The 14994-nt window shown below is 32.7% G+C and overlaps 1 protein-coding gene across 5 annotated transcripts; it reads right to left on the bottom strand.

The window, feature by feature from the left end:
- Positions 1 to 457: 457 nt before the first annotated feature.
- Positions 458 to 14386, bottom strand: LOC125077440 (tumor protein D54). Of its 5 annotated transcripts, none has more exons than XM_047689423.1 (6): positions 11912 to 12766; positions 9344 to 9504; positions 7513 to 7616; positions 7232 to 7291; positions 5926 to 6088; positions 458 to 2245 (listed from the first exon to the last, which is right to left on the bottom strand). In XM_047689423.1, exons 1-6 carry the CDS (start codon positions 12282 to 12284, stop codon positions 2120 to 2122), a joined length of 987 nt encoding a protein of 328 aa, XP_047545379.1. In that variant the 5' UTR covers positions 12285 to 12766; the 3' UTR covers positions 458 to 2119. The 5 variants fall into 5 exon arrangements, with proteins under 5 accessions (XP_047545379.1, XP_047545369.1, XP_047545388.1 ...); XM_047689413.1 differs by having other exon boundaries at positions 9344 to 9507; XM_047689441.1 differs by lacking the exon at positions 11912 to 12766 and adding an exon at positions 14133 to 14386 and having other exon boundaries at positions 462 to 2245.
- Positions 14387 to 14994: the final 608 nt, after the last annotated feature.

Consider the following 14994-nt stretch of genomic DNA (forward strand, 5'->3'; position numbering starts at 1 on the left):
CACGGCATAGGTAAGCAACCACATTCTTTCAAAATCTTCGATGAGGTAACAGTTTCCCAATTATGGTTTGCTTACACCTTTCATCGCCACACGACAGACAAGTACGCGCAGACCAGACTTGAACTGAAAAAAATCGAGCAAGTCTAAAAGACCTGCGCATGTCGACTCTTCCCCAGTTATAAATATAATATTTACTGAAAAGCGCATAGTAACAAGATAATAACAAATTTAAACTCATCAAAATACTATTAATCGCTACTGTACATCGAATGTGCATATTATTATTTTCAATTTTCGAAATGGTGATTATTACGAAAATATGAGTATAAGAAAACTTTCACCGATCGCAATGACTACTTTACCGATCGAAAGAAAATTAGATTTTATTAGACTGGATCCTCTACGTTTCTGACGTCTCAGTGGGAATAAATAAAACCACAGATGATATTTTAATACATAAATTTATTCACCAATTTATTAGGTATTTTATGTAAATAATGGAATTATTTTAAGTAAAGGAAAGCTAAGCATCTTATAAAAATATCTTCTTTTGAACTGGACTTAACAGGCTTCGGCAAGTACATCATACAAAGTCTCACTTAAATTACAACTTTGCGTATTCAACAAGTATATATTTATATAAAAGTGTTCACCGCGAAGCGATTTAAACGTCCCCTTACCATAGTACCCAATCAATAAACTCATCTCTACTAATATCGTAATGGAATGCCATGTTAAGAACCATAAGTTGAAAGTGAATTAGACAAGCTTTGTCTGCTTAAATGTTCACACTCGAAAGCGAATAGATGCAATCTTATTAAATAACACATTAATACTTTCCGAATATATTTCGTATTAAAACAGACCAAAACGTTACATTTTAAATTATTGTTTTAACCAGCATCGAATAAAACATGGATCGACAATAAATAAAACACGTTTAAGTACTAAATAGACCTACATAAGACCCTAAAACACAATAATCTAAAGCATTAAAGACAATTACTGTGGGGTTTATAAAGTTCTATAACTTTATGTTTTAATACATTCTTTTAGAAGATTTTATGATTTAAATTCGATTTTTAGCGTGAATTATAGACCGTAAACTACATGACAATAAGGTCGTTTATCATCAGCGAACGGAATTGGTAGCAGCAATTCAGTTAACGGTGAAAATTTATGGAATCTATACTAATGATAATTAAACTTTAAAGTACTTATTAATTAAAATCCACGATATAAAAAGCTATTTTCAATAAGAAGACATATTAGGCAATATATTATTTATTTTCATTTAATAACATAACTTTTACTAATAAAATAAAATATTTTATTTATTTTTTCTTTTTTTTTTTAAATTAACACTACCAATTCAGATCACTGTATGTCATAAAAAAACAGCAAAATGAAGCCATGTGATGTAAATTTAATATTCATGTAACAAGTTTGATATCCAAAGTGTATTTAATTAATATAAATAAGAATGTGTCCAGTATTGTGTTCGTCAATTCAGAAGAAACATCATTTCTACGATGTGTAATAAATTACACATTCCGCACACAAATAACCTACACAAAATATTCATTTGCAATAGTCACTAACATAATGTATTTTTTTTTTCGTCAAAATGTGATGAATAATGATTTCATTTATGTTAGAATTACTTTGTAGCACAGGAAATGGTAAATGTATTACACAGATAAAAAAGGCGTCAACAACTCGTATCCAACGTTTTTTTATAAACAAGTCGTATGACTAAATTTTTTGTTACTAATTCACTAAAACGTTTCGGGACGAGTTTTTGTTACCCAATGAAGGTTTCCTCGAAATTTTATATGTATTTTTATTACATCCGAACACAGCGAACATTACATAATCGCAACCGATGCAAGAATATGAACCTCGAAAACGCCATAACACTCCAATTTGTACAATTCATAAACGGAGTAATCTCACTTTTCAATATAACATTTAAATACAATCGAATAAACATTTTTTTGAATAAATGTAAATATGAAACCGCGGCGGGGCCACGAGGATAGCGGTCTGTGTATTACTGTCGTGGATCCGTTTACGCGTCGTGCAGGTCGATGAACGGTTAAGCTCGGGCGGCGCGGCCCTAGGGCAGCGGCTTGTGCTCGGGGATGCTGGGCGACGCCGCGCCGCTCGCGCCGCCCGCCCGGCTCGCGTCGCGCAGCGCCTCGTCGAAGCTCTGCGTCGAGTTGGAGCGCGACGCCACCTTGCCCTGCGACACCGAACATACTTCAAACACACCACTACACTGTCTGTCGTCAAAGGAGATAACTCGATTCTGCATTCGTATATATAAATCGATGGCTTTAGCGGTTACCACCTAAACAGTTGTCAATGACAGTAGGGAAACCGACCTACCAGCAGAAGCCATTACCGTCTTTACCATAGGGCACGTGCCCAGAGCCCCCATCCTGAGAGGGCCCCGAAGAACCAACAATTTACCAAATTAAACCAAAAAATATCTAACAAAAGGGCCCCAATTCCTGGGTGCCCAAGGGCCCCAGCACAGCTTGAGACAGCTCTGGCAGAAGCATTCTCTAAGAAATGTAGTCAAATAAGCAGCTGGCCGCGAATCCTTTTTGTTACTCCAATCACGAAGGGGACAAGAACAAGCAAATGATAATGTTACAGCGTCAGCTTCTCGAGTATCAGCGATGGCTCGCCTAGGGCGGGAAAGCCCCAGTTGACCCAGTTCAGTTTTATTATATTCAAAATTAACCAGATAGAGATCAGCCACAGAAGGAACAACATAATTAGTATATAATTAATGCACGTAAGACAATTTACTAATCTTAAATAATCGTTAAAAAATATTTTGAAATGTCCTAATATCAAAGTGAACGGTGCCATTAGAAAGCCAACTACACAATAACAAACCGACTTACGTAAGGCGCTGTAAAGTAATTTGGTGCTTTATTGCGCATGTATGTACTAATTTGCAGATTTGAGTTCGTAACAAAAAAAAAAAAAAAACTATTTTGAAATGTTTTCTTTTAAAAAAAATATTTTTTATTTATTAACTTCACACGTACATTATGAAGGTTTACGGCACGTTATAGTAATAAATAGTGCTTAAAAATGTTTGTGAATTTCCCTACATAGAAATCGCTTTAAACAGATTGTAATCTGATCCAGTCGTTGCCGAGATGTTAAAAGCGGTTAAAACGAACGCGTAAAAAGAGCACTTTTTGCTCTAATTAAGCCAAGCACTCGCATAGTATACAACTTTTTTTTTGTAATTTGAAACGTATTTTATATCTCTACAACGATTAGTATCGTTTTACATGAAATCGAGATAATTTATCATATTTTTTGCTATTTATAGTATAGAGGATAAATTTTTAAACAGCAGCCAAATAAAAAACTATTTTCTAATTAATTCAAATGTTACCATTCAAATATATTTAAGCTATGTTTTTTTTAATTCCGATTAACAGAATTATTGAATTCAACAGCCACTTAACTTATGTTAAGTATTAAGTTGTAAGTATTAAGTTAAGCATTAATTCAACTTGGAAAATAATAAAGAACAGAGCGGAAAATTCTAACAATTAAACGTATTAGTTTCAGTTTAAACTTTTTCCTGTTCTACTAACACAATGATCCAGTAGCAGTTCGGTTGAATTTGGATCGCGATATATTCGTAACCTTTATAAATTAACGCTACCCTATATTTTTTTAGTAAATATAAAATATAATCTACTTTATGGACTCATTTATTACTTGGCGGCAGGGCTTTATGCAAGCCCGTCTGGGTTAGTATAACCCACGTATCAGATCTCAAAAAAGCAATAGTATTGTTGTGTCCCGGTTTATAGGGTGAGTGAGCCAGTGTAACTACAGGCACAAGGGACATAACATCTTAGTTCCCAAGGCTATTAATTCTTACAGCGCCAATGTCTATGGGCGGTAGTGACCACTTACCATCAGGTGGCCAATTTGCCCGTGCGCCTACATTTTACATTAAAAAAAAATTACTCATTTATTTTGCCACATTAAATTATCGTATTTATATTTTACATACGTTCAAAAACAGATATACATTTTATGTAGACTAGAAGAGACGAGAATTAATGATAATCAATTTCATTTAGAGTTAATTTTTTGCAAAATAAATTAAAAAAAAAAGTATTAATCGAGCGACTACCGTAACAGCGTCGTTCATGCACAGTTGTGCTGTGGCCTTCCTACATACGATTGCATGATTTTAACATTTAACTAAAAAGCATTTTAAACGGCTTATATATATTATAAAGTCCAGTGATCGGTCACGCTAAGGCCAACGACAAACGCGTATGGTAGAAATATTGTTAATGTTTTGTTTCGCTTAGAGCTTGTATTCAGTACCGCTGCAAAATATTCAGAGCGAGCATAAATTCTAGTTTAATTACGACTATCGACTTTATTCGTATGTATTATGTTATATCAACATATTATTTGCATTGCATTCTAGGCAGTCGTAGTTTGTTCTTTTTTGTACCGAATTCTGATTACTTTTCAGCCACTCATCGTGTTTCACTAGAAACGAAGTTCTTTGTTACATCGTAAAGGCCGACAAGTCGAAATTTCAAGTGAATAAAATATTTTGAAGTTCCTAAATGATTTTTTAAATTCTTTCGATAACAAAAAATAGAACTGAGCATAATAAAAGATAAAATCAAATCAAATCATAGATACATTTGATTTGATTTTATTCAAGTGGACTTCAGAATGAAGCGTTTTTGAATCGTCAATATTTAAACACTAAAGGAAAGTAGCCTCCAGCGAGAAAAAACGGCAAGAAACTCGCATAGTTGCTCTTTTCAAATAAACGGATTTACAATGCTGTTATTCACAATTAGTGTTCAATCAGTCTTGTGATGGAACTCCAGTCTGAATGCAGGCGTTATTTCTAAAAAGTATTATTTTAATAAATAATAAGATATGAATAGACGTTAACAACATAACTTAAGGGACCAAGAATATTTACCATCATAATAATTAAATTATTCTAGCGTCCATTACATTACTCGAAGGAATTAGTGCCTCGCTTGAACTATATTTTTCTTAACACAACGAACATCGATTTCGTTCGAGACGTATGCGGCTTCATAACACTCGATCGACATTTAAAGTTCCAATTATGCTTTATGCAAGTCTAATTGGATGATGTTGGTAGGTACCAACCACTTTATTCAAACTATTGTACGAACTAGAAATATAAATTCTAATATCCATATTAAACATAGAAGAACATCTTATTACTGATTGTCAAAATTCTACCATCTGTTCGGAAATAAACATTCTCAGGCCTGAGAAGAACCGGCGAAAGAAACTCTATCAGAAATTAAGAAACAAACAGCAATATAGTTTGTATTTCCGTTGGTGGTGGTATTTGGTGTTGTCTAAATTCTTACGATAGCCGTGTCTATGTATGTAGACGATCCCTTAATAGCCTTCCTAAAATAAATAATAAACAAGTAATACTTGAAGTCCTAATATGGAAGATGACCAATTATTATTATCAGGTGGGTCATTGAACTTTAAAAATAAATACTCCTGCAGTGCCAATTGCCATAAAAAACAGTGGACCTCGATATTCAAATAGCTATTATATTTAATTTGTAGAAAAGACCAAAATATATTAAAATTAAAGTGGATTCGATTCATCGTGATCAACAATTACTGGCGTATTAAATTGAATAATTTAGACGAAAGCGACATTCGAAATCTCTTCGACGATTGCCGAATGAACTTTGCCGTCAGGCCTATTTACTATCTTCTTATCACAAATGAAAAAAAAATACGAGGCAGATTAACGATATCTTATTGATAAACATAGTATTAGTCATAGCGGTGACGCGTATTGCGTAGCGTGTGTGTATGTGTGTGTGAAGTTAATCCTTGGCTTACCTTGACGTTCTCGTAAGCGGTACCGACGCGCTCCTCGATGGAGCGGAACGACTCCGAATTGCGCATCTGGCCCAGTTTGTGCGACACACCGGCCGTTATACCGCCGAAGATAGACGTTGTCTTTTCGGCTGTTGTTTTTATCACAGATTCAGTTTTTTGGTATCTGTGATATTAAGAAATAAAAAATGTCATAAATCACATTAACATTTTATCTAAAACATAAATAATTAATATTTGAAATAAAATAAAATATTATCGTTATATATAAATTATAAGGTGTTCTAGACGTATTCAAATTGAAAACGTAAATAATATTATTTAAATTAGTGTATATCGATTATGCAATAAACACGCGAGCCTTATTACTGAAACATGACTCTTTAAATAGACGTAACTGATATGGTACGTAGTCGAACGTTGTATATACGTGTATACATGTAATAACATTAAAAGTGAGGTGAGTATTTAAGCCCCGGCACCGAGACCTCATAGGTGTAGCCAGGTCTAGGAGTTATAAGGACGCCTTATTAAGAAAAATCAAATCAAAAACCATTGTAACAAATATAAAAGTGATCTCTTAGTTACTTTATGTCACTATTCTTAGTTCTACCAAACTCACACTCACTCACTTTTGTCTCACGAGATAATCTACAAAATAAAATCCTGGCTACGCCGATACATCACCTATAGCGTATCGTTAGTTTTCACACAAAATGAATCATCCACTCCAGATTAAATGTAACGCTCATTTATCGCGACATCAATTGTTATCAAATAAACGAAACTCGAACCATACTGAGACCAGCGTGTGTAACCTCCTCACCGTCCGAAATGACATTATTGTCCTACATTCAATTCACTCTGTTATCTGTTTAATTCAAAATATTAGTTAAATAGTTTCTGCACGCGGCTTTGCCCGCGAATTAAAACCAGTGCAGTTGTTTGATACCCACCCAGATAACGTGTACGTCAAATTTCACGTTGATCGGTTGGTAGTTAATAACAAACATACACTCTTTCGCATATATTATTATTAGTTAGTTAATGTTACACAGATAAGTATTTTAATAATCGATAATTCAATGGCACACGTAACTCATTTGAAACTACTGAAAAATATTACGAAATTAGTAATGTCTCAGCAAACAAGTTATAAGTAGTTCGGGTGCTATTTCCTTCGGGTTAGAACAACTATTACAAGCGCTACTACTAATCAATACTACAGCTGGCAGCCGTAATTACATGCTATTGTAGTTTAAATTTATACAAGTGTTGTTGATATTGTACAAAACCTTCGTGTACTTACATCGGTGCTTCAGTCACAGCCTGTTTAAGCGCAGCCACGCGAGTTTCTATCGTTTGATAACTGTTATGCAACAAATTTAAAATCAAATGAAAGAAACTATAACACGCCACCTCGTCTACTCGACAATTTGAAAAAGCACAAGCAAAATTAATACAGCGAGCGTACCACCGCAGCTCCGAATCACTAAGAGATACAATGTTCTAACCCTCGAGAAAATCTTTGATATAAAATGTGCGTGCGAAATGAAATGTATTCTATTGATATAAATTAAGACTACTCACACTTGGCTCTCTTTAACGTTTTTTAAACCTTGATTAACGTCTTCGGTTATTTCCTTCCAGACTGTGATGCCAAGTTTCCTTTTCAAGTCGGAGCTTTGACGGATCTAAAGATACACATAACAATAAATTCAAAATATAACTTCATTCAAGTAAGCTGTTACGGGCATTTTTGAATTCTTATTTCATAAGGTAAAATTTTATGTAAGACTGAAAAAGGAACTAACTATGAATCTTACATAGTTACTTTTTTCGTCAATCAAAATATGTACAAATGTATAATAATTATAATATTATAAACATGTAATGAACATATAATTATTGGTCAATATCTTGAATAATTAATCTATGGTAATTTAATTAATTATTTATTTATGAAAATATGGCATACTGAATATCGGCGAAGGCAGACTTGTTGTTGGAACTCTAAAGTGATATTCATCAAGAACTGTTTGTAGTGCAACCATATTTGAGCTATTAGCAAATCTGCGTGGAATAGGATATAGTTCTACGCTTATTAATCATTACTATAACCTCTGAAACGTCAAGGTAGTCACAGGTCGGTATACGCTTTAATTCCATTTAAACACAATGTAAAAATGACCTTGCTACTACGTGGTAGAGAGAAATAGAAAACTATTGAATTATTTACCCTTAGGGAGGTGTGACACGTATAAAGACGATAGATAATGTAAAAGTTATAAAAATATCGTACATATTTATATATAAGTAGGTATATCTTCTGTACGTATATATTTCTATGAGCTCCTAATCGGTTGGATCTTTTTCGATTAAATGTATTGTGTGTATTTGAGTGAGTGCCTGGATGGTTGAGATTTCGACCGGTAGGTAGCGCTGCGAACGGGATATAAAATTCTAATGTCACTCGTACGAAGTCGGGACGGACAGCTAGTTGTTTATAAAATTCATTGTTTCTCAAGCATTGGATAAGATACCAATGCTACATAAAATGATTACTTTTAACGTTAAACGACCTTACACGATACGTTAAAAAATTAATTCTCTTTCTGTTAGCATTGATATTACATTCAACAGATAAAGACAGAACATTTTTAAATAATCCAACCTTAAACATTTATAGGTTAAAACGCTAAAAGATAAACCGTAAATTATTGCGATAATTTTGTTTTATATATTCACCGCACTAAACGATGGTTCAGATTGTAACTTAATCTAAAAATATCGTTCGACGACCTCTAGGATATCGTATTAAGATAGCATAAAATAGATCAAGAGTTACAAATATATTAAAAGTTAATCAAACGTCAAAATAGTTATAAAATATTAAGAAGAAATAGAGTTTACTTTTAGAAGTCTTTTGTTTATCGATTTAGCATATTTATAATACGTGATCGTCGATATTATTCTATTGTATTATTTGTTTGCTCACGAACAGTCTATTGTCTGTACAATTACAATACATATGTAGATCAATCAAATCTGTATATCGTCCAATAGTATATATATAAAAAAATGTTACAAGCTCTTCAAAATACAACTGTAATATTTGAGACAGAAAAATCTTGAACGAATGATATCGACTCCGAATCTAAATCGACGACACGACGCGTAAAACCATAACTGACATATTTACAAAGAAGGCTATGTCGTCTAATAAAATTAATTGGATAAAAGGTACAACAAATATAACGTAAGCTGTTATTGGTGTATTGTTCTAGCGGTCAGAATTGTAGAAAAAAATGATGTAACTTGTTTTTTAAAGAACAACCGATTGCGTGTAAAAAAGCGTACGATATTACCCGAAATTGTTTTATGTCATTATTTTAAATAATGTAATAAAATTATAAATTACTTTGCTCTGCAAAACTGTGCGAAGCGTGGCGATTTCGTCCTCGACACGTGCTAGCTCCCGACTCCACTCTGCACGGAGCTGTTCGGCCTGCTCGGGAGTCAGTCCTGCTAGCTCGTCGGGGGTATTCGCGTCTCCAGCGCCTGCACCCGTCATCGCTTCCTCTGCTATGAAGAAATTCACTTCCATTACAATATAATTACTTAACTATTAACTTGAGGGTTCGTTTCCCACCAACATACGTTGAGACAGTGTCGGTTCTGACATAAGGTTGCGAATAATAGGAATTTTTCTACTCTGTCGGGAAACCACGAGGATTGCTGATAGAATTTATTTACGTAGGTACCTTTTGAGCAAAGAGATACGATTACTGTTACAATACAATTATTTATAAGTGAGAAATAAATACCAACTACAGCTAAGCATTATAATTAGGTATTTTATATCGGTATAACGGAATCCTTACAAAAACACTTTGTTTACTACCAATCAAGAGTTTTTTTTAAATTCTACTACGAGTAGCTAATGTCCGCAGCGAATTCATGCCACTTTAAATTTATTTTCAAGTAATTATCATATCTGTCTCGTGTACCAGCTTTTTGCACATTAATTGTCTTTTCAATATTTTGTCATAAACATTTACCTAAGAGGCAACAACAAATTTACTTCTTTAACTCGAAGAAATGAACGGTGCGTGAACGCAGATAATAAACTGAACGAGTAATAATTATTAAATATAGAATTTAATATAAAAAAGTAAAGTTTTCTAGTTCAATATCAACATGTCATAGTTATAAGTATTCAAATTTCGCTCCCTTGTGAACCTGATACCTTCCACGATTTGTATTGTTACATCTCGGTTTGTAGGGTGAGTGACCTTGTAATGTACAAGGACTAACATATTTTAATTACCGTGACTGAAGGTGCACGGACTATAACAAATTGTTGTTTGTCTAAAAGGAAGACTGTATATAGAAATTACCACATTTGTTCGTTTTTTATTTAAATTTAATAAAAAGATAGCACAGTTGGGAAGAAAGCCTGTCAATAATTTCCAAATAAAGCATTACAGGATGGAAACTCTCCAGATTGCGAATAACACTCAAATCTAATAAATACTATTTGAAAATCTTATAAATTATTTAGCTAAGTATATGATGTATCAAATACATATAAACAATTTATAATTGGTATAGTTTTATTCATGACATTATAAAATATTGTACAATAATAATTCTAAGCTATCTTAACAAAGCATATTACTAAATATTTATATTGAAATATGCCTACGTAAGCCGTTTTGTAATATTTGTTAAATAATAATGTTGAAATTGAAGAGCTGAAATGTCTCATTGGACATAACCTGTAAATCTTGACCAAATAATGCGGATTTAAGTCCAAGATATTTCATGTGCTCGAATTTTATTTCTGATTCATTTATTTATTGATAGGAAAACATCGGGCCACTCGAATATGGGTTGTCTACCGATCCTCGCAGTGAAACAACAGAATTGAATATACTCTAAGCTAATTATACCCCGCGCGAATGATGGTTAAAAAAACGGTAATATGTAATATAATTGCTATGCTATCGCTATCAGCAATTATAATTGTTATTAAAAAATATGAAACTATAAAAAATATAATATAAAACAGTTGGGAAGAAAAAAAATCATATATGTAAGGTCTTATGAATTTAGCATGCTACGTAAACTGAAATAAAGTACTTATAAACAATCACTTTGGTCGTATTTTTTAGGTCAGACGGTGTGTTATTTGTTATTATAAAATGTAATATGCTGGTCATGAACTTTTAACACGAACACGAAGGCAAGTCAATGACAGAGTATTATGCGCTATTGGATCCTTATGTATCGTCATCCTTCCTCATTCCCTTGACCTTTCGCAATAAACTTGGAGGCAGCGCATTATATTCTCGTTTACCATTCCTTTCGGGCAGCAGTCAACTTCTTGGTCAACGACTTGGTCTTCCTCTCCCTTTCCAATTTATCTTTTCTATATCCTTCTCCAATCACAGGAGTGAAAACAAATAAACAACTTGGACATTGAATTGAAACGATATTATTTGTCCAGATCCTTTTATAGTGTTTGGTCATGGATTGTCATGGATTTGTGAAAAAATGGCATTTGAATATCGTTGAAGATGTTATCGGAACTTTGGCAGGAAAATTAAAGTGCTAAGATGTTAAATCTAATAGTGCTAAAACTTAAATATATCAGAACTATTGGGAAATCGCATGGAATATTTAAATCTAAGGTTTGTTTATCGCTATTCCTGCCATTAGAATAGGCTATAGTCACATTCCATACATTCCAGGATCTGGATCTTGATTTATTTGCATCGCAGTCAAGTTCTTACAATGTTTTGAATTATCAATGATAATACTAATAAATTTAAACCTCTTAAAAGCTTCATACTTTTAGTTATATTTTTATGCTAACTGAATTTAAAAATATGTAAATTTATAATTAGATTGTAATTTTACCCACCTGCTAAGTGCGAAATAAAGAGAAATTCTGAATGTAAACATAAACAATAAATGTACAAACCTCCTGGAGTGATACCGAGGAACTTTTTGTAATTAGTGTGGCTAGAGACTTTGGCAAGATATGGTTTCGATAAGTCTTGAAATGTAACTCGAACTTCACGCATTTTTTTTCTAAATATCCTTAACCTGCGCCGGCGGTTGTCCATGTAAAATTCTGTTTCAATACAGAGAGCGGACTCGACAAGGTCGGGCAGCGTGCGCCAATCAGACTCAGTGTCATCTTGCGGCCAGCTGACTAAGTTTTCCAACTCGTCTAACTCGTCTACGGCCACGTCGAAACTCGGAGTAGAGGCGTCGTCCGGGGGCAAAAAGTACGGATCCTCCATGTACTCCAAACTAGCTGGCTCCACGCTCGTCTGCGCATGGTTCGCCATTCCATACAATCCGTCTTCTTCATCTGCCGCGAGACTCTAACATATTTCCAATGAGAACGATCGACCAAATTGAATCGAATAATATTGTTGAAATACTAAATGATAGGCACATTTGCGAAATTGGGCAATATACTGTCACTTTGAAACTAAATATAAAGCAATTAAACCAATTTGTAAATAATTTTGATTCACTTAACAATCATTATTTATAGTCAATTAAAAATAACTTATAACTTAAATGAATCGTATGTTTTTATAACGCGCAATGTGTTTTCGTCTCTTCCGCCACGTCGGGCCCCGTGAACACGACCACTCGCGTTCGTTTCGCGCCGCTGCCTGAGTACTCGTATTTGCCACTTTCACCGACAACTTCGCAAGCTGGATTCTGACAGTTTTAATATATGATCTTGACCTCTAATTGAGACAGTTTGCTTTATAAAATTATAATTCAGCTTTCAAATTCTAGAATCAGACCACGTAAATATATAAGCCAGTTAGGGAGGGATCGTGAGCGCGTGCACGAAACATAAAACAACGTCAAAAACCAAGTTCGCCTCGTGCAGGTAAAGTTTATTGACAGTGCCGCCGGCAAGTGAACGGCGCGGGCGCTCAGCGCTGGTCCATCGACTTTGAATACAAGAGTTATTACGTCATCTTCGCCTGACGATGTAACACAAAAAAAACTGGTTGCACAAAATTTTAATGACTCATAAGCAACTCCGTGCTGCCGTATGAAATATTGTGCACCACAACAAAATTGCTTTCTAAAATACAAATGATAAAATCTAAATATGCACTGATAACATATAGCTATTGTATCTATTATAAGAACATGCATATGTTTTTACACTATTTTTTTAAATGATTAATTTACTAAGAAGATAAAGCCGAAGACAAAGTATTTATAATTTTCAATAAAATATTTTAATAGGGTATCTAGTGTGGGAAGAATTGGAATCTTTTAATTAATGTAAATATTGCTACTTAATATATTATTTCTTTTTTAATTATTTATTAATAAATTAACTTTTAATTACCGGCAAAATAAGTAATTTATTAGTAACAGAAACAACATTTTGTACAAGTTTCTGTACATTCTGTATAGAAATTTAAAATTATGCAACCAAAACAATAATGCAATACCGTAGTATTACATATATACTTAATTTTTTTTATTATTTTATGTTTTATCGATTAAATACTCTCAAAATATTTGTCTAGAAATATAAAACCAAAACAATTATAATTGAGTACAATTTATTAAGCCGTGGTAGTACTTTGTTTTATAACAGAACATTAATTGTTTCCATAAAACTTTTACATTTTATAAAATAGTTTATTATTGTATTTTGATGAAGATGATCTTTTTCAATGATCCCTCAATAGTAATCAAAATGTTTATAATAATTAATACATGATAGTTTATGTAAGATTGTTACATTAAAATCAAATATTTGATTAAATAGATACAGAATTTAGATATCATAAAATTTTGTACAAAACTAATGAACAGAAATTAATATTTATTATAATACTAAGAATAAAAATAAACACCAAAATAATTGCTCAACAACTAATTGTGTATCAGAATTTCACATATATATTTCATCACTGAATAGCTTACATGCTTGCAATTTGGAATTCCCGATAAAACCTTTACTCTTATAATAAAATAAACACATATAAATGGCAAATAAATGTAACTCCTACTAGATTTTTTTAAACATTTTATTATACCAATAAATTTGTTTTTTAAAGGCAGTATTAATCAATGAAACCTTTGAAGACAAAAAGGTTCTAATAAGAATTCTCAATTTATTAGTACAACGTAAATAAAAAAATACTGACCTGTTTGAACACCGCTCATATTGTTGATCAGAGAAATGTAGTTTCAGTCTTGAGTTCGAAGTTAATTAATGCTTTTGAAAAAGTTTTAGGCGATATACTTATAAGGATATAACATGAATTAGTTATAAGCAATTCACTAACAACCGTCAAACGATTCTACAAATTGATACAAGATAAATTTCTTCTTGCTTTTCAGGATTACTAAGAAAAAAACTAATAAAGTAGATTAAAATAAAGTAGGTAATGTAATGTGGCAGCTATGCGTTCTTTTTCATTCCATAGAATTCACTAAAGATTGCCATGCATATTCCGATCTTAAAATTTCATTGTGGAAAAATAAAATCAAATGCATCGTAAACTAATAGTAAACTTATCAAATTAATAAGAATAAACATTAAGAAATAATACCGATCCCAATAATAAATTTTGATTCTGAAAGAATCAATTCAAAAAAATATATTTTGGAAATGAACTTTGCGGCGATTTCTATTAAGTAATATTTTTGTTGAACAATACATTCCGAATTGTAGTCTAAAATGATAAAATACTCTTTCAATATTCGTTTTGATCATGCTAAATGCTGATAATAATAATAATGTAGTTACTAAATATTTCAATTCAAATGCAATTCATGCTTGGTTCATACTTGCGATCCCAAATTATTGAAAGCTTGGAAGATTTCTAAACTATCGTGCATACATTGTGGTATATATCCATTTACCATCAATATTGTTTTAATAAATTAACACAAACATCACACTAGCCGTGATAATTCTGCAAGTATTTTACATTTATTGAAATACTTATTTTTATAATTAATCTCGCTGAACATAATGCTGCCGCATGTATTCGGCGTCCCACA

The sequence above is a fragment of the Vanessa atalanta genome, chromosome 1, assembly GCF_905147765.1.
Source record: "Vanessa atalanta chromosome 1, ilVanAtal1.2, whole genome shotgun sequence".
Classification (NCBI taxonomy): domain Eukaryota; kingdom Metazoa; phylum Arthropoda; class Insecta; order Lepidoptera; family Nymphalidae; genus Vanessa; species Vanessa atalanta.

Excerpts from the sequence above, each read along its gene's own strand:
- LOC125077440 (XM_047689413.1), bottom strand. The coding sequence starts at position 12,284 with ATGGCGAACCATGCGCAGACGAGCGTGGAGCCAGCTAGTTTGGAGTAC. Across the intron at positions 7,617-9,343 it reads GCACAGTTTTGCAGAGCAAA|ATCCGTCAAAGCTCCGACTT; the intron begins GTAATTTATAAT and ends GTGTATCTTTAG. Across the intron at positions 2,246-5,925 it reads CCGCTTACGAGAACGTCAAG|GGCAAGGTGGCGTCGCGCTC; the intron begins GTAAGCCAAGGA and ends TCGGTGTCGCAG.